This window comes from Staurois parvus, unplaced genomic scaffold (genome assembly GCF_062004578.1).
Source record: "Staurois parvus isolate SC_StPar_1 unplaced genomic scaffold, SC_StPar_1.0 ptg000299l, whole genome shotgun sequence".
Taxonomy (NCBI): domain Eukaryota; kingdom Metazoa; phylum Chordata; class Amphibia; order Anura; family Ranidae; genus Staurois; species Staurois parvus.
The window spans coordinates 15,852,029-15,871,472 of record NW_028318095.1 but is presented as its reverse complement, the minus strand read 5'-3'; the positions used below and the strand labels follow the sequence as shown (position 1 = coordinate 15,871,472).

At 43.5% G+C, this 19,444-nt stretch overlaps 1 protein-coding gene across 4 annotated transcripts in view; it reads left to right on the top strand.

Moving 5' to 3' along the window:
* The window catches only part of CMSS1 (cms1 ribosomal small subunit homolog), a 487,925-nt gene that overhangs the window by 441,177 nt on the left and 27,304 nt on the right, over positions 1-19,444 (top strand). For all 4 annotated transcript variants that reach the window (XM_089682959.1, XM_089682960.1, XM_089682961.1 and 1 more), the window contains 2 exons: positions 4,747-4,850; positions 15,539-15,619. In XM_089682959.1, the coding sequence (XP_089539085.1) occupies positions 4,747-4,850; positions 15,539-15,619 (185 nt within the window). The remainder of the gene's footprint in view (positions 1-4,746; positions 4,851-15,538; positions 15,620-19,444) is intronic.

Here is a 19,444-nt window from a genome sequence, read left to right as displayed (position 1 = left end):
GCAGATATGTCGAGGGGGACAGATCCTCATAGGAGACAGATTTTCATGCTACACCGGTCTTCAGGGTGGACTGTGAGAGGAGCCTAGCTCCCCACGCTCCGCGGGCCGGATTAAAAGGTCCGCCGGGCCGTAGTTTGCCCATTGCTGGTCTAGATGCTAGTGTCTTCAGGGTTGACTGCAAGTCCCAGAAGTCCCCCTACATGGTAGTAGCTGCAGACTTCCACAAGCAGGGCTAGTAATGCAGGACTGAGCTTCCTCTCTGTGGAAAAGCTGGAGATTACATGCTGTGGCTTGCCTTTGTCTTCTTCCCACGCAGCACACAGACTGGGTAGGGCCCTCCCCTCTTTTATTTACAGCACAGGGAGAGAGGCAGAGCTCATAAAAGAGTGGAAAACTGTATTACCCCTTCCCTCCCAACTAGGGAACCCAGCTGTTTCACTGACTCAGCATTTCAACCTGCTTACATGTAGAAACTACAGTGGTGGTTTTACACACACTGTGTGTATAAATGTGACAAACCGACAGCTTCCCCAAATCACTTACACACACACCACAGAAACTGCAGATCCCCCCCTTCCCCCATGCGCACACCCGCTGTGTTTCCTGGGCTCCGCACAGCCATTGGCGAACCTGAGTGCACCATGGCTGGTCCCACCGTGTAGAGGGGAGAGTGTTCAGAAAATATCCATTTGCTGATCTCCCCTTACTATTACTGACCTGGAAGTGATGTGTAAAGCGTCACTACCAGGTCCTGGTGTCACTGTCTCCAGCCAGTATAATTGGGGAAGAATCTAAAGGTGTGAGATCTGCACTACATTTACATTTATTGGAGCACAGGTGAGACTCTGGGGTCTTTTAGACCCCTGATGTTTCATTAAAGAGAACCTGTCACCAAAAATGGATCACGTAGGTGACTTTGTGTTTCCCTTAGAAGATTTTCTTTCAATTCCTGTCACTTTAGCAGGACAGAATGTGAGGAGACATTTTTTCATCAAAAACAGTACTTTAACTACTTTACTACCGTGCTATAGCTGAATGACGGCTACAGCGCGGTTGTCCAGTTCTGGGAGGGCGTCATATGACGTCCTTCCAGAACGAGCCCCCAGCAGTGCGCACCCGACACAGTCTGTGATTGCTGTGTCCTTTGGACATATCTGATCGCACGACATGGTAAAAGGCCAAGCACAATGGCCTTTTTTCACGTGATCAGCTGTGTCCAACCACAGCTGACCACTATGTAAATAAACTTGCCATTTATCGACAGTACTTTCCTCACGCTGCCACAGCATGAGGAAAGTACTGCCGGTCACTGGCAACTGTCAAAGCAGACATCTGCACCAATAATCAGGGCACTGATTATCAGTGTAGCCCCAAAAGTGCTGGCCATCAGTGCTACCTGTAGTACCCATCAGTACCAACTATCAGTGCCGCATCATCAGTCCCCATCAGTGCAGCCTCATCAACTCATATCAGTCAAGTAAAAAAATTACCTGTTTGCAAAATTTTATAATAGAAACAAAGAAAACTTTGTTTAAAAATGTTCACTTTTTTTGTTTATAGTGCACAAGTAAAATCCCAATAGTAATTACATTTGTGTGAAAAAAAAATTCAGATGGGTACAGTGTTGCACGACCGCGCAATTGTCATTTAAAGTGCAACAGCACTGAAAGCTGAAAATGGACCTGGGCAGGAAGGGGGTAAAAATGCCTGGTAGGCAAATGGTTAAAGAAGCAAAAGGCTAAAATCAAGGTCAACAGTTTACTATTGTCTGCTTTCCTGCTAGGAAAATAGACCAATTTCTTTCCCACAAACAAATACCATAGGGGCAGGAGGTGATGAAAAATATCCCCAACAGGAATAGAGCAGTAAAACCTGTCAGATGTTCTAACCCTTTCCTTTCTGTCTAAAGCTAGAAAAGTCTCTCTTGTTTATGGTATTTATCAATGGAAAGAGCAGAACAGGCAGTAGATGAGCAGGCTGATTTAAATTATGATGCAAATGTGTCTTCTTCTGAAGTGTATCTAGTCTTTTTTTGAATGTTAAATTCACCTTTTTACATAATCTGGTCTATGCAGATAAGGGGTATCAGTTTAAAATACAATGTGCCATTTGTAAAAATATTGTTTTAATGCAAATCCTAAATCCATAGCTCCACTCAAGACTCGCTTCTCTTATTACACATGAACAATCCAGGTACTGGCTATTATAGTCCATCTCCACTCTCCATCAAAGGTATGAAAAATTATATCAGCCATACTCCAAACTTAGCACCTCTTGCCATATTTAATAATTGTCAGCAAAGTGACTGCATACAACAGTGTCTCCACCCGAAAATCAACCTTCCTTGACGCTTTTCATCACTCCTGGCTTGCTAGGGGGAATGTGAGCAAACTGGGAGTGGTGAAATGCGTCAAGCAAGGTTGCTTTTCAGGAGACATTGTTGTATGCAGTCACTTTGCTGACAATAATTATGGTAAGAGGAGCGAAGTTTGGACTGCGACTGATATGTTTTTTCATGACTTATGAAGCCTGGCTGAAATACTCCCAATGTATAACCTCTGCACTCAGGTGTGGTGCTCTTGGATGGTCCTGCAGAGATGATGCACAAATGTCTTGCTGCTCTCTCAGGACTGTGGGTATCCTTCGGCAAGCTACAAAACAACAAAGGAGAGGGTGCACAGACCGAATGCATTACCATAATTCAATTCAAAAATCAAATGCATGTCCTGCACAATCATATCTAAAGATACAGATGAGACCGCCTTCGAATTCACCATTCTCAGCTGATGACATGGGAAGACCTCAGCGTCCAAGAACAGCTATCGCATTTCAAGGATCAAGTCCTCTTCCTCAGGTGTATGGAAGAGTTATGGTAATGCATTAGGTCTGTGCACCCTCTCCTATGTTGTTTTGAAATACTCCCAATGTTTACATTCCTACAATCCTGTCTTAATTCTAGGACATGGACTACAGCAAAATGGCTGCTGAGCCATCTTCTTTGAGGACAACTAAAGTGGTAATCTGTTTAGTTGTCCTTAAAGAAAGAAAGCTGGGTGTCCATTTTGTTGAAGCCCAGAGTATGAGGTGGAAAGGGGCTACAGTAGTGTGAGCTTCTGTGATGCTGGGGATCAACACCCAATGACTGCTGTGTCCAGGAAATAAGTCAGGACATAGGAATGTAAACATTTGGGAGTATTTCGGCCAGGCCTCAAGAGTGACAGAAAGGCCTGCAGGTATGGTATTAGCATTAAACAATATTTTTACAAATTCCACAGTGAATTTTATACTACTGAGGCCCCTTGTCTACGTGGCCCAGTTTATGTAAACGGTGAACTTAGCCTTTATTATTCCAAAGCTCAGTGCTTACCATCCGAAGTGAAGGACTATTCTTAGAGCGGGTATTCAGTATACTGAATATATACTGATGTGTACTGAGTAGATATTTATTTGTATGTAGTTAGCTTAAACTTTTATTTATTTTCATGTAGTCTAGCATTCTAGATTTCCTGCATCCTACTTCTGGAATTTTTGCTTACCATGCTTGTGTTAAGGAGGAAGTTCCTATAGAAATCTGTTGTGAATTTTTGAAAAATACAGATTTGGCATAAAAAGCAGAAAAGAAAGTTCAACTAAGGAAATTTAGAGTTTATGGAGTGGGGTGAATTAGAAAATCTTGCTTCTCTTTCCTGAAAACCACGTATAGGTAAAATATATAGTTCTGCCCAGAAATGCTGTGAAAAGCCTGTGGAGTCTGACCTTAACATATTATAGGAAAAAATGTTAAAGGATAAGATCATAAGACAGCAGGGTGTAGCGCTCAAAATGATAATGATAGATACTAGTATCTATCATCGTTTTGAGCGCTACACCCTGCTGTCTTATTGTCTATTTTGGAGGTTTTTGGTACCTTCTGTGTTTAGCAGCTTACTGACTTTTAGCGCTCACTTACCCCTCTTTATAAAGGATAAGATCACCTTTGGAACATGTAACATGTTTCCATAGCTGCAGCCGCACCTGACGCCCCCCCCCCCCCCCAAACACATAGTACGGGAAGAAGTTTCCCTGTACTATCTGACAGATTTGAAAGCAGCATGGCCGCGCGGGGCTCCATCCACATGGCCACATCACTTATTCACAGTATTCTGTTAATTAGTGCCTACAACTCCTGACAGCCTTAGCGGCTATGGGCTTGTAGTTTTCTATGAACTACCACGGCGCTGTGAAGTGCCATGGTCGTTCATTGAAGCTTCCTGTCAGTATATCTGCTTGCTCGTACATCCCGTACAGCAAGCAGATATTTTGACAGGTCTGCAGGTAGGGTTGCCACCTCATCCCTTTAACACCGAACACATATTAATGACACAGGTTCTGAGGCCAATTCAATGCAGATAAGGCACCAAGAGAGTTTACTTACCTCCATAATCAGCCGCAGAACCTGTGTAATTAATATATGTTCGGTTCTAAAGGGATGAGGTGGCAATCCTATCTGCAGGAGACCTGCATGGCATCAGCAATCTACTGATTGCTGGTGCAATGCTTTACAGGCTCCTTTGGACAAAAATAATAAATGCACATTTTTTACCTGCAAAGCTGAATCAGCTTTCTGACTTTAGCAGTAACAGGTATTGCTTGGCATTGGCTCTTTTAACCTTTTGTCTAAATATGCCATTATATGTTCCTACAGAGAACATTTCTTCTTCAGTAAATATAATTTACGGCAAACTCACTTGTAAATATGTTTTTCAGAACCCGCAGATGATGTAAAAAGTGAAGAAAGTGATGATGAACCTACTGCAAAGAAGAGCAAGAAAGTGGCTTCAGATAAGACTCCTAAGAAGAAAAAGAAAGCGGTAATATGCATAAAATAGGTTAAAACTCTTTTGTACTCTACTGACCGTGTCCTTTTTTTTGCTATGTATGAATCACAGCTGCAAACACCTGCTTGTCAAAATTCCAGATGATAGGTGGCTGATGCTGTAAAGGTCAGAAGTGGGTTCCTCTTGTGGTGTGGTTACTTGTTGGCTCATTAGTACCATAGCTAGATATAACAATCAGCCTTCAACCTTCGCCATCTGGTGCTCATTACTCAGTACTGCAGCACAAGTATCTGCAATATTCACCTGTACCTTAATCGAGAATGGTTACATTGAATGCTGGGAATTCAGCTATTTGCCTGATCAACAGTTGTATGTTTGTTTGCTCATACCCTAGATAGAGGTCTCTCTGTCTGTGAATTACCTGTTTATTGCCCAGGGTTATTTCTGCAAATTGCCTGGATTGAACAAATGAACAACATATAAAATAGGGGTGTATAATCCCATATGGAGGGACCTCATTAAGTAATCAAAGAACACCTGGTCATTGTCTCACTAAACTAATTAGTGAGGTACTTCTTAAACAACAAACGTAACTATAATACCTCCTGGGAGGTCAAGAACGGACAGCCCACTAAAGTGGCTTCACTAGAGGACCAACTACAGTGTAACCAGTAGAGAAACTTTGAGACCACAAATCAAAAAGCATTATTCATTAAAAAAGCATAACAAATCATCTGATCACTTTTAAAATCAAGGAATGAGAACGTTATCACCTTGAAACCACTTGAGCGTGGGCTACCATCACATACAAAGATGATGTCATACATGGAGTAAAGTCAAATGGTTAGGGATAGCAGAAATTGGCAAAAGCAGCCCATCCAGAAAGACCTGACTGACCACCAGATACAGAAAATCAGGCTAAACTATAAGGCAGCACAGTGGCTAAATGGTTAGCACTTCAGCCTAGTATTAGGGTAATTGGTTCAAATCCCAACCACGGCATCACCTGCTTGGAGTTTGCATGTTCTCCCTGTGCCTGAGTGGGTTTCCTCCAGGTACTCCACTTTCCTCCCACACTCCAAAAACATGCTGGTAGGTTAATTGACTCCTGTCTAAATTGTCCCTAGTATATGTATATATGAATGAATGTAGGTTAGGGACCATAGATTGTACTCCCCTTGAAGGTTAGGGACTGATGTGAATGTACAATATATATGTAAAGCACTGCATAAATTGACAGTGCTATATAAGTACCTGAAATAAATAAATAAATGTGTGTCAAAATAGTAACAGGAAAGTACACTGTAATGCAGTGTTGATTTGCCTGGATAAGTGCTTTAATCGTAAGGCAGCAGCGTATGATCGGCAGTAATGCCTTATTTATGAGGAAATATTCATAACAGATGACTAAGCCGTGTCATTTACAACCTCTAAGGTAGGCTAATGTGCAGACTAATATCTCCATTAACAATAAACCATGGCTTAAATAGATCGATATAACATGGCTATTGATTGCAAGTGCAGATCTAAACTCTGTGATTAGCCACAATGCTGCAGTGAAGTTCATATTAATCAGTCTTGATATCAGGTGGCTTTAGCTGAATAGGTTTGACTGGTGCCTCTATGTATGATAACGGTCGGTCATAAACTCTGACCGTAAGCTGATGATTAAAGCCAGCCTAAGTATCAACATGCCGGGTCAATTAATCCAAATGGATACAGAAATCGAGGGCAGAAGCAGAGAAGTTAGTAGCAGGAAATAAGGAAGCGGCTCAGGCAGTTCATATAGTTAAAGCATAGCCAATCATTAGTGCAATAGCTCAGCAGCAAGCAATCCATCCAGCCCAACAATCCGGCTCTATAGGATAGAATATGGAAGTCTTAGCACTTCCACACAGAGTCTGCCCGGAGGCTCTCACCACTCCAACGCCGAATGTCCTATCTCCTATAGTGGTTATCTCTATCCTCTCTGCTTGTCCTTCTGTCTTCTTTGGTGCCGCCAGCAGATAGCCGCTTGGTCAGCAAACCACTTTGATCATCTTTTTTCTTTTCCTTTTTTTTTTGGCTTTATGAATTTTTTTTTCCAGCAGCAGCAGCAAAAAAATGTTCTCTATAATTGCTGTTCTGCTTTCTGAGTTGCAGGTGTTCTTCCTTCTGCATCACCAGTGTTTTTGGGGGGGTCTTTTGCCTTTCTTAATTTTTTTTACATTTATTTTAAATTGTTTTTCTGCAGCAACAGCATTAAAAAAATGTCCTTATTTGCTGTATCCCCTATTTTCTTTATTTAAATAAAACAATAATAAAACGGTTTATAGTGCACCGAGCACAGAAGTATTGCAGCCAAGCACCAAATTCCCATCCCACACTCTAAAATAAAAAGTTATAAAAATCTCCATGTCCGAAAGGCCAACAAGGAGAGGCAGACACTCACAGGCAGCTAAGAGAGGGCAAGCAGCCTCTGTGTCCACAGTGAAAAGTGGTGGTCGTGGACATGGTGTATCCTCTGCAGGCAGGGCACGCTTGTCCTTTTTGTCCCGTGCTGGCCGTGTTATTGAGCCACAACATGAAGAAAAAGTGGTGTAGTGGATAACTAAGCCATTTTCATCCTCCAAATCCTCTGTTACCAAGGCTCAACTAGTTTGCCTTCTATTTCAGCTGCCAAAGGAGCCTATTCCGCAGGCTCGTTGTCTACAGCTACTTCTTCTGTAGCCCTCCATCATGCGCGGAGGAGTCACCTGAACTAAGTGGTCATAGTGTCAGTTACATGCTGCTGGAGGATGCGCAGCAATTTGAATGCCCTGATGTTGGTTCCCAGGTTGAGGAAAGGAATAACGTGAGCCTAGAGAGAGGGAATGCCAGTGTTGGACAAGAAATTGGCAGCCCCAGCCGCATCATACTGCCACGTTGGCTCCAGTGATAAGGAGGGAGGGGATGATGAGGTCACTGACTATACTTGGGTGCCTGAGAGAACAGAGGAGGAAAGTGGGGAGGAGGCACAACTCCAATGAGGCAGGATGTCCTCCAGAGGCAGTTGTAAGGGCAGCCACCCTATTGCATCACATAACATAGGTGCAGGACACTGTTGACTCCCCGTTGAATTAAAATATTTCATGAGTGTGGGCTTTTTTTCAACACTTGTGCAGTAGACCGCAGCATTGCTGTTTGCAGTCTCTGTCTGAAGCAGATCAAGCATGGCCAAAACACTAGATGCTTGGGCGCCACATGCTTGACAAGACATATGACGACCTGCCATGCAGCCCATTGGTAACAGCACCTAAAAGACCCAAATCGTAAAAAAGTGCAGACTTCTCCTTGTACCTCATCTGGGATCTCTACCCCTACTATACCTCTAGCCCTCTCAACAGCCTCCACTGAGTGGGATGATGGTATAGCAATGGGTGCCACAGGTCCTTGCACCCAATCTGCTAGCAGTACACCACCGGTTGATTTCACCAGGCAAATTTAGCTACCTGCCCCATTCTGTGAATTTGTAGAATGTGCTGTACCACAATGGTTCTGTACCATCATATGGAAGGCAATGTTTTGGCCTCGTACAGGGAGGTCAGCAGCAAGGTCCACATTACTGCTGACACAAGGTCCAGCAGGCATGGTCAGGCATGCTACATTTCCTTCACGAGTTTCCTTTCTGCTGGCAGCTGGGAAGGATGCAGGACAGAGTTCAATGCTGAAGCTTTTTCAGCCACCACGCCTCCAAAAAGCTGGTGATGATTCAGCCATACCTGTCTGCTCCACCCCCTCTTCTTCCTCTATGGCCTCTTCTGCTGAATTATCCTCTGAACCAGCAGTGTTCTCTAAGCGTTCAAGGGGCTACGCAAGCAATCAGGCTAAAAGATGCCATGCGGTGCTTGAGCTGGTTTGTCTAGGGGACAGGAGCCACACCGGAGCAAAGATTCTGTCAGGAATGGTTGTATGCGACAGTGGCGCCAACCTTCTCTCTGCCCCAGGCTTACAAGATCTTCTGAGGCAGGCCAGAAAAGTCTGTGGCCATTTGCGGCGATCATACACGGCCAGTATTCGACTGGCTGACATTCAGCGTGAATTCATCATGCCCAACAACCACCTCATTTGTGAAATGCCCACCAGGTGGAACTCAACATTGGCAATGCTGTAGCGGCTGCACATGCAGCAGTGGGCCATAAATGAGTACCTGTGCGAGTATGCACAAGGACAGGCTCAGTGGAGCTTCACCTCTTTTTGCCATGGTGGCTGCTGATAAAGGATGTGTGCACTGTCCTGCGACCATTTGAGGAGGCCACAAGGATGGTGAGCTGTGACAACGTATGCATCAGTATCCCTCTAGTCTTCCTGCTGGAGTACACACTGTGCAGAATCATGGAGAGGGCACTTGAGGCAGAACAGTGGGAGGAAGCGGAGGATTTTCTTTCCTTTCTAGGCCCCCTTTATGCAAATACCATTCATGCAGTGCCACAGAACAGACAGGAGGAGGATTGTGGCAGCATGGAAGTAGAGGATAACATATGGTAGTCTTCAAGGGATGGTTTTCAGTCCCCAGAAACCCAGCCAGGAGTAGTACATGGCTGGGAGGAAGTAGTTCCTGACAGTGTCATCCTCAGTGACCCAGAGGACTCAGAATCTTATTCTGCAAAGCCTGCGAAAGGACCCAAGGATTCGTGGAAAAAAAGGAGGGATCATTACTGGTTGGCAACCGTTCTTGCTCAATGTTACTAGGGTAAAGTTGCAGAGCTCATCCTGCCTTCGCAGAGAAAGCAGAGGATGAAACATCTTGAGGATGACTTGAAGAACAAAATTGTGTAACACCTTTCCAGACACTGGGAGGTTACCATTTCCTGGACAACATGTTTCTGAGGCTTCTTTCAGTCAAAGGAAGAGCGGTGGAGAAGGTGGCCAGCTGAACGATGCCTGTAAACAATTCTTTAGTCCTCAGCGCTCAGGGCTGTTAGGTTTAAGCACCCATCAGCAGCGTCTGCATCATATGATGCAAGATTATCTAAGGGCAAGAGCAGACTTGGATACCTTTACAACTGAGGATCCACTGGGTTACTGGGTCTTGAGGATGGACCACTGGTCAGAACTTGCTCAATATGCATCCAGCATGCTTTCTGTCTGGACATTTAGTGCTGCTGGAGGTTTTGTGATGGATAAAAGAGTACATCTGTCCACAGGCTCCATTAACTGGCTGACATTTATCAAAATGAATCAGTACTGGATCAACAGCAGCTATCAAGCCCCGGATGCTGATGTAACTGATTACATTTGTCAGAGATCTGGCATCCCTTGAAGACTGCCTATCCTATTACTGAATCCTGATTATGCTAGCTTCCTGTATGACAGGTGCATATAATTTCAGTTTTTTTGAGCAGTGCCAATTCCTGTGCTCATCAAGAGTAACTGTAAGGAGTTACAGTGCAGAGGCACCAACACCCAAGGCCCATTTTTCCAACACACTTGTGACAGGTGCATATAATTTGAATTTTTTTTAGCAGGGTCCAATTCTGCACTCACCAAGAATAACTCCGAAGGGTTACACTGTGAAGGTACCACCAACTGTTTGCCTGGCAAACACCCCACAATGCACTGCGCTCTCACATTGCACAGTCCCCACCCCACACTATGTAAGACAGAGGGAAGAAAACTCTCCCTGAAAAAAAATGTTTTTGAAATCAAAACAAATCATAATAAAACAAAAAAAAAATACATTAAAAAACTGTGTTGGTCCACAACCTCCGCCCCCCCCCCTAATCCTTACTCCTTACTGGGCCCTTTAGGTCTGGTAGCAAGGTTAGGAGGGACCCCACTGTAAAAATTTAAAATTAAAAAGTGCATGGGATCCCCCCTAAATTCCAACCAGACCCTTGATCCAAGCACAGGCCTGGCAGGACAGGAAAGAAGGGGGAATGATTGAGCGCCCCCCCCCCCCCAGGCTTACCAGGCTACATGTTCTGGGGACAAGGGCCTCTTCCCCGCAACCCTTGTACGTTGGTTGAGGGGGTCTGCGAGGGAATCATGAGCATTAGGGTACCCCTTTAAATGAGGGGACACCATGATGCTGCCACCCCCCCTCCTTGTGAATGAGTAAGGAGTACTTGTACCCCTATCCATTCACTAAAGGTTACATTTGGAAAAAATAAACACGCCAGACTTTTGAAAAATTCCTTTATTGAACAAAAAACAAAAGTTCTTTATTTGAAAAAAAAAAAAAGCCCAAAAAATGGTTCCATTGTTGTAATCCATCGTCAATCATGCTGTCCAGCATTGTCACAACATCGCTGACTTGCCGAAATAGAAAAAAAATCCTGATGCCCGCCGACCAGTCCGAAATCACCGCAATCTGACATTTGCGTGCCAGACATCACCGCTAGTTCCGCCCAATTGCGTACATTTGATTGGCAACTGTCAGACCTGCAATCAAAAATTAGGCTGAGCTAGTGGTGATGTCATCGCCAACGCCCTTTAAAAAAATAAGCAGAAAAACTGTTTCTTTGTTTTTTGATCAATAACGGAATTTTTCAAAAGTCTAGAGTGGTTATTTTTTCTCAATTTAACCCTTTAGTGAATAGGTAGGGGTACAAGTACCCCTTATTCAAAAGGGGGGGCAGCATCAGGGTGCCCCTTTATGTAAATATGCTTATGAGCCCCCCCTGCCAGCAGACCACCACAACCACCAGGCAAGGGTTGTGGGGAAAAGGCACTAATCCCCATGCCAAGGGCACATGGCCTGGTGAGCCATGAGGAGGGGGGGCACACGATTATCACCCCTCCCCACCTTTTCTTGCCTGCCGGGCCTGTGTTCGGATAAAGGTTCTGGTAGGAAGTTAGCAGGGACCCCACACTTGCCCCCCCCCCCATTTTTGGGGGGTGGGGTTCCCCTTAAAAGTCCTACCAGACCTAAAGGGCCTGTTATGGCTTTTAGAGGGAACCCCCCCCCACACTATTTTCCCCCATTTTTTGGAGGTGGGATTCCCTTTATAAGTCCTACCAGGCATAAAAGGCCTGGTATGGCTTTTAGGGGGAACTCCACGCATTTTTTAAAAATTTGTTTTGCTGTGGGGTCCCCTCTTAACCTTCCTACCAGACCGAAAGGGTCTGGTGGATTGGAGGGACACTTTTTTTTGTATAAATATGTATTAAAAGAAATGTCAGTCCTGCTGCAGCAGGTTCTATACATTGTACGGATGTGCAACTTTGCAGGTAGTTTAAGGGTACCCCCCAGGTATGATATTTAAAGGAATTATTCATTCATTTATTTTTTGTACTTTATGAAAAATTACTGTCCCTTTAAAAACTGTACTTTAAAAAAAATCCACTTTTATGGCCAAAAACGTGCATATAAGACTTAAGAATGGGCACTTTTGAATTTACAAGTTCGAGTCCCATAGACTTGCATTGAGTTTGAAATTTGTGGTCGAACGTTCGTTAAGTTCGAATGTTCGACCACGACCCAAACAGGGGGGTGTTTGGCCCATCACTAGTTCATACCCAAACAAGCTCAAATTTATCTCATCTTTATGCTGAGGGATAACATTGCATGTAGAGCTGCTTAATGCCAAAAGTTTCAAAAGATCTCCTGACCAGCTGTAGAGGTCAGCTCCCTGATTCTAATCTCCATAAGCTACCCTGGTTTCTGATTGTGATCCACTCCTTGAGACAGTACCAGTTCTGTACACCAACCTGACTCACAGTTCCTAGCTATGATCTCATACAAGCTATTGGCATTTCTCCCCAAAAATGTAGCTGCTTCTTTCAGCCAGTGCCAGCTGTACTGCTTTCCCTTCCTGGGAGTGCTAGTCTTCTGCAGCCAGTGCCACCTGTGCCAGCCTGTGATTGCCGCTGTTCACATGTGTTTGTGCTGTCTCAAAACATCAGTTTCTTAAGGTTAATGTTCTGCCCTGCATCATGGTTGGCTGCCATTTACTGGATGTCAGAAATCCACCATGTTCTTGTTCTGTTTTTCTCTTTCTTACCTTGTTCTCATCTACAGCTCCTCTCCAGGCAAGTTTCCTGCGATATGGCAAAAAATTTGCATCGTTCTCTTTAATAGTCACCTCCAACAAATTTTGTTTGGCTTCACTTTTCACCTCAAAGAGGAAAACTAAACCCATTGATTTAACTGTTTCTCTAAATTGTGCTCCCAACAAAACTATCAAGCCATCAAATGGCTGATGTCATAACGGTTTACATATGCAGTAGTGTGGCAACTGCAGATCAGACAGAGGCTAAGATGGTTTCTTCTTTGCCTATGGTGTGGTGGCTGCATTCATTTTCTTTTTTTCAAGCTTTTTTTTTGTCCTGGTAATCCTGTTCCTGTGTCTATGGAGGGAGCCATGGTTATGACCCCCAAGGGTGCTTTCCTGATTTGGACTACAAACCTGTCTATATCTCCTCATCCCCAGTACATGTGGGGAACGGTGGGATAAGGCAATTGGAAGTTTAAAGAAGATAGCTAGGAAGGATGATATTTTATGGTGCAGCTCACAGGAAGTGACAAGAACACCGTATTTCTGGTAAGATAAACAGGTATTTTCTGTATTTCCTGAAAATGATCTTGGCTTAAAAACAGTCAGCCAGTATATTTAAGGACTGTAAGCTGCACTACATTGTATTTTTGTTCTTGGGTTTAATTTTGCCTTAATTAATGACCATGTCTTTACAGTAACTCCTGCAGCACCACAGTACAGAAACTATTGTGGGAAAACTACCTTTAAAATATCTTTAATGCAATCAGTTTATGGAAATGATGAATTCCAGCACAATTGTATAGTCCATGTGGCTGGAATTAAGTCAGGAAATGATAAAGGATTTGAGAAGTATTTAAAACATTTTAGATAGTAACATTAGGGTTAGCCTTGTATCACAGGCAAGTTTCACTACCTCATTATATAGGAAGTGTATGTCTTACATCAGTATTACATCAGTAATAAGGAGGCTTGTTGTGCCTGACCCAAATCAGTGTAGTGTAAGTGCTGATGAAATGATGTTTGCTTTCCATCTGGATCCCTCAGGGCTGTGCACTATAACATTTTCCTACACGGAACACAGACCAGAAAACTGGTTTAACAATCTGCGCTTCAAACATACATGGAAGAGCTATTCCAGATAACAAGCCGGTGCCAAATCGGCACGCTTTCTATTAAGGCCTATTATGAAAATCTACTTGCAGTATAACCAGATGTGGCAGATTAGTGGAGGAAGAGACCTTTTTATCCCAGCGTCTAGTGCTCTAGTAGTTGCTATGTGAGATTGTGTACTGTATAGACTCATACATAAAGTGGGGCTGTTTTATAGGTGTGGTTACAGCTGGGATTTATTTTATACTTGATACAGTGTTTGGAAGACAAAGTCGTCCATAAATTTAAAGAGTCCTTACATAGGTCTGCTTATCACATCAGACTACACTTTTTTACATCTTATTAGCTGAAATTCTGAAAAGTCTTACATGGCCAACTGGCATTTGATATCAGCTGGAAAATGCAGTCATCTTAATCTTACTCAGGTTAAAAAAATGTGTATGTTTATAATGCACAGCCTAAAAAAGCTTTTATATTATTACCCGATTAAGCTGATCCTAAAAGAAGGCAAAAACCCTAAAATCCACATGTCCCACGAACAGAGGAAAATGCTTTCCCCACCTCAAAATTGAAAGCCAATACTCTGGGTGAGCCAGATGATGTAGATTTTGATATAACCCACTTTTACAAATATATACAGTAATACCTCAGTTTAATTCGTTCTGCAGGACTTCTCGTATAGCAAAAAATTCCCATAGAAATGCATTGAAAACCAATTAATCCGTTCCGGAGGTCAGAAAAAAAGTAAACGCTACAAAAATACCACATGAGTTATTTTATCAAGTCATGTGGTATTTTAGTAGTGACAACCATGTGTTCATGTTTCAGCTGTCAACGGGGTTCCCCACTGACAGCTGAATGTAAAAGAATTGCCTGCAATTGAAAAAATAATTTAAAAACTGGCGTGGGGTCCCCTCTCCCATCCATATAAGCCCTTCGGGACCTGTCAAAGACCGTGTCTTGTCTTTTTTCACACTTTTTGTTTTTTGTGAATGAGTAACGGGACCATGTACCCCATACTCATTCATATGGGGGGGCGGGATCTGGGGGCCCCCTTGTTAAAGGGGGCTTCAAGATTTCAATAAGACTCCTGCTTGGAAACCCCCACAACCACCGGCCAGGGTTGTGGGTAAGAGCACCCCTCCGATATTGAGGGCATGTGGCCTGGTATGGTTCAGGAGGGGGTTGGCACTCGCTCGTCCCGTCCCCCTTTCCTGACCTGCCGGGCTGCATGCTCGGATAAGGGTCTGGTATGGATTTTGGGGGGGACCCCCACGCCATTTTTTTTTTTTTTAATTTTGGTGTGGGAGTTCCTCTCAAATTCCATACCAGACCTAAAGGGCTTGGTATGGATGGGTGGGGGGACCCCACGCCTTTCTTTTTTTATTTATTATGGTGCTGGTTTTTTAATGTAATTACCGCTTTTTTTTTCTTCACTATAGCTCAGAAATTCAGATTGTTAAATCTTAGAATGCTTTGAAGGTCATTAATTAGTGTTTGTGTTCTGTAGAGTGCTATTAAAATGTTTTAAAAATTAACAGGTATATTTTTGGCTTTTCCAAATCTTGTATTTCTCCTTCATATAAAAAAACTGTTTCTAATTTTCTACTTAGGAATTTCTACTTTGCTAAAGTCGATTTTATTATTTTGTAGGTCAAGGAATGTATTTTAAAAAAAACAAAGGAAAAGGTGGAAGAGACGACTGCCACAACAAAACCCAGAAAAAGAAAGAAGGTATGTTTTTTTTTTTTATACACTGGAGGCAAAATATTTTACCTGTTTTACAGAGCTTTGGTGAAGAATATTAGGGGACATTTCTTATGGTCCACCAGCATGACAAAAGAGTTAGTAATTAAAGCAGAACTAAAACTTAAAAAGAAACAGCCTGGCACTTGTTAAAAGAGCAGTTTTTGCAGCAATACTCACCTTCAATTCGGTGCTGCCCCCCACAGAAATTTCCTTCTCCCAGTAGATGGCACTACTTTTCTGGGTTGAAGGATTCTGGCTGTCATTCAGTACGCTTCCTCTAAGCCCTGGCTAACATAGACCCACCCCCTACAGCAGGCCTTGAAATTTCCACTCGCCTGCTCACCAATGGCGAGTGGAAATTATGGTGGGGGCGAGTGTGTCCCCCAGGGCTGTCTTGCTGAGCAGGCTCGGAGCTCAGGCCGGATCTGTCATTGGCACTGGGAGCCGTCAGACTGCTCAATAGCTGAGCGCAGTGAAAGAAAAGGAAGGAGTGTGTGCTGTGCTCTCTGCCTCCCCCTAGAGTGCAGTACCCGGCTCTGTGAGTGAACAACGAAGTACTGCAACTTTTTATAGGGGTGGGTGTGTGTCTGTGTATGCATGTACATATCTCTGTGTGTATGCACATGTGTGTATCTGTACATGTGTCTGCGTGTATGTACATGTATGTGTGTGTACGTGTGTGTACGTACGTGTGTATGTACGTACATGTGTCTGTGTGTACATGTGTATGTATGTACATGTGTCTGTGTGTGTATTTCTGTGTATGTACATGTATCTGTGTCTGTACGTGTCTGTGTGTGTATACATGTGTCTGTGTGTGTACATGTGTCTGTATGTATGTACTTGTGTCTGTGTGTATGTACATGTGTCTGTATATTTCTGTGTATGTACATGTATCTGTGTGTATGCATGTCTGTACGTGCCTGTGTGTGTATACATGTGTCTGTATATGTGTCTCTGTGCGTGTGTGTACATGTTTCTGTGTGTGTATGTATGTACATGTATGTGTGTGTATGCATGTCTGTACATGCCTGTGTGTGCATACATGTGTCTGTATGTGTGTGTACATGTGTCTGTGTGTATGTACATGTGTGTGTGTATTTCTGTGTATGTACATGTATCTGTGTGTATGCGTGTCTGTACGTGCCTGTGTGTGTATACATGTGTCTGTATGTGTGTGTGCATGTGTCTCTGTGCGTGTGTGTACAAGTGTCTCTGTGTGTGTTTGTTGGTGGCGAGTAACTCTGAAGGCCTGGCTAGTAGCTCAGGACTTGAAATTTTAAGCCTACAGCACTATTGCACTGAACAGCACTCACATGTTATTACATGAGAGCTGTTCAGAGTAAGAACTGCCCACCGTCACCATCAAGAAGAGGAAAGATCTGCATTACCAGAGCAGTCAGAAGACCTATGAAAAAGAGTTTTAAAATTTTTAATTAACTGGTTGCCATCCAGCCACAGTGTTTTTACAGCGGCAGGGTGGCACCGCTGCGCAAAATCACGTTTTTAAATGTCATTCTGCAAAACAGGTGGGAGGCGCGCGACCGCCCTAACTGTGCCGCTGATCGCGAGTGTCAATCACCGGGTCCCGGCCGGTCATTACCTGCCGGATCCCAGCGATTACCGGCAATCACTTACGGAGCAGGGCTGCAATGTTTACATTGCAGCTCTGCTCCCTGTCAGTTCCGAGCACGCTGATCCTGAGTGAAGAGTTTATCTCGGGATCAGCATGTTCCTGTGAAGCACACACCCCGGCCCCCTAGTAAAACACTCCCCTCACACAGTTTACCCTTTCATTTCCTAAAAAAGTTAACCCGTTCCTCCCCAGTGCCATTAGTACAGTGTCAGTGGTTTTTTTTTTTTTGCACTGATCACTGTATTGGTGTCACTGGGGATGTCAGTGACCCCAAGTCAGTTCCCCCCAGTGTCAGAATGTCCGCCGCAGTCCCGCCATAAGTCGCTGATCGCCACCATAAGTCGCTGATCGTCGCCACGTAAACCAATTAATATACATGTATTGGGATTTTTTCTAGCAAAGACATGTCACAAAATACATTTTGGCCGAAATTTATGATGAAATTTGATTTTTAAATTTTTTTACTGGACATGTTTTATAGCAAAAAGTCCAAAATATTGTTTTTTTCTCAAAGTTGTCAGTCTTTTTTTTTTATAGCGCAAAAAATAAAAACCGCACAGGTGATCAAATACCACCGAAAGAAAGCTCAATTTGTGGGAAAAGTAGGACGTAAATTTAATGTGGGTGCAGTGTTGCATGACCGCGCAATTGTCAGTTAAAGTAACACAGCGATGGAACACAAACCTCTTCTGTAACCGCTTCCTGACTGCCCTATAGCAGAAATACTGCTACAGGGTGGCATGGGTGCACAAAATCACATTCATATATATATATATATATATATATATACACACATGTGATTCGCGCTCCTGCGGTTTTCACGCCCCTCCCAGATAGCGTCAGATTGCCGGTCAGTACACCAGTCATCACATTTAACCTCTTGATTGCCAGGAACACGCTCATGCTCAATAAACCTCCATTGCTAGTATAGTGTCTGAACAGATCAATATCTTTGATCAGACGAACACTATACCAGCGTTCACATTAGTATAGCGTCCCCAAAAATGCAGTGTTAGCGGGATCAGCCCTGGCACCTGCCAGTACCTGCGTTTAGCCCCTACGCTTACCCCCCCCCCTTCTCCCCCAGCAAGTGCAGTGTCAGTAGGTCACTGTCACTTGAAACATTGCACACAAAACCGCAGTGTTCGCAGAATCAGGCCTGATCTCTGTTAGCACTTGTCAGTAAATTTTGATGACTCTCAAATGCAGCAGAGTGCCAGTACTACTGCCACTCTACCTTTTGGTGAACTGGCGAGTATTAGTGGCCTAGTACATTCTGGTCTTTCACATATCTCTTAGATTGTAAGCTCCCAGGATCAGGCCCTCCTAACCCTCTTGTATTGAACTGTATTGTTCTGTATTGTCTCCCGTTATATTGTAGCGCTGAGCAAACTGTTGGCGCCATAAATCCTGTGTAATAACAATAATAATACCAGCACTTCAGTATGACTTGGCGACGTGGTGAGTCCCATAAGTGCAGTACAAGGTGGTGCGGTGGCAAGCACAAGTTTTGTCCCGCAACCACAAAGAATTCGCACACAGGCCCGTAGAGCTCCTAGTATCCTTCCGGATGTGCTTGCAAATCCCAATTGACAGCCCACAAATTCTGCAGCACCCTTACTTCCCCCATTCACTGCCCAACCCAGAATTCAGGTGGAAATAGCAAATTTAACTACTCCCCTTGATTTTTGGAGCTGTTTTTCACGGAATATCTGTATGCGTTAATTGTGGATCAAAGCAATTTATATGCACAACAATTTATCGCCGCCAACCCAAATTCAAACCTTGCCAGACCAGTTGCATGGAAACTCATTACGGTTTTCGAATTTACATTTTTTTTGGGCCTTACCCTCAACATGGGCATTACTAAAAAAAAGAATTGGGGTTGTATTGGTCCACAGACCCGATTCAATCTAAAATGGTAGCTTTTAAAGGCTATTAAAGCGTTGCCTATGGATATTAAAAATGTATGCAATTTGTCGCCATTGCACAGGGCATGCGCAGTTTTAAAGCATGTCATGTTTGGTATCTATTTTCTCGGCATAGCATTATCTTTTATATTTCACCAAATAGTTGGCCAGTATATTGTGTTTTTGTGCATTAAAAGTAAAAAAAAAAAGTGTTTTTTTTTTTTAAATTTGCTTTTGAAAAATCGCTGCACTATGTGCCATAAA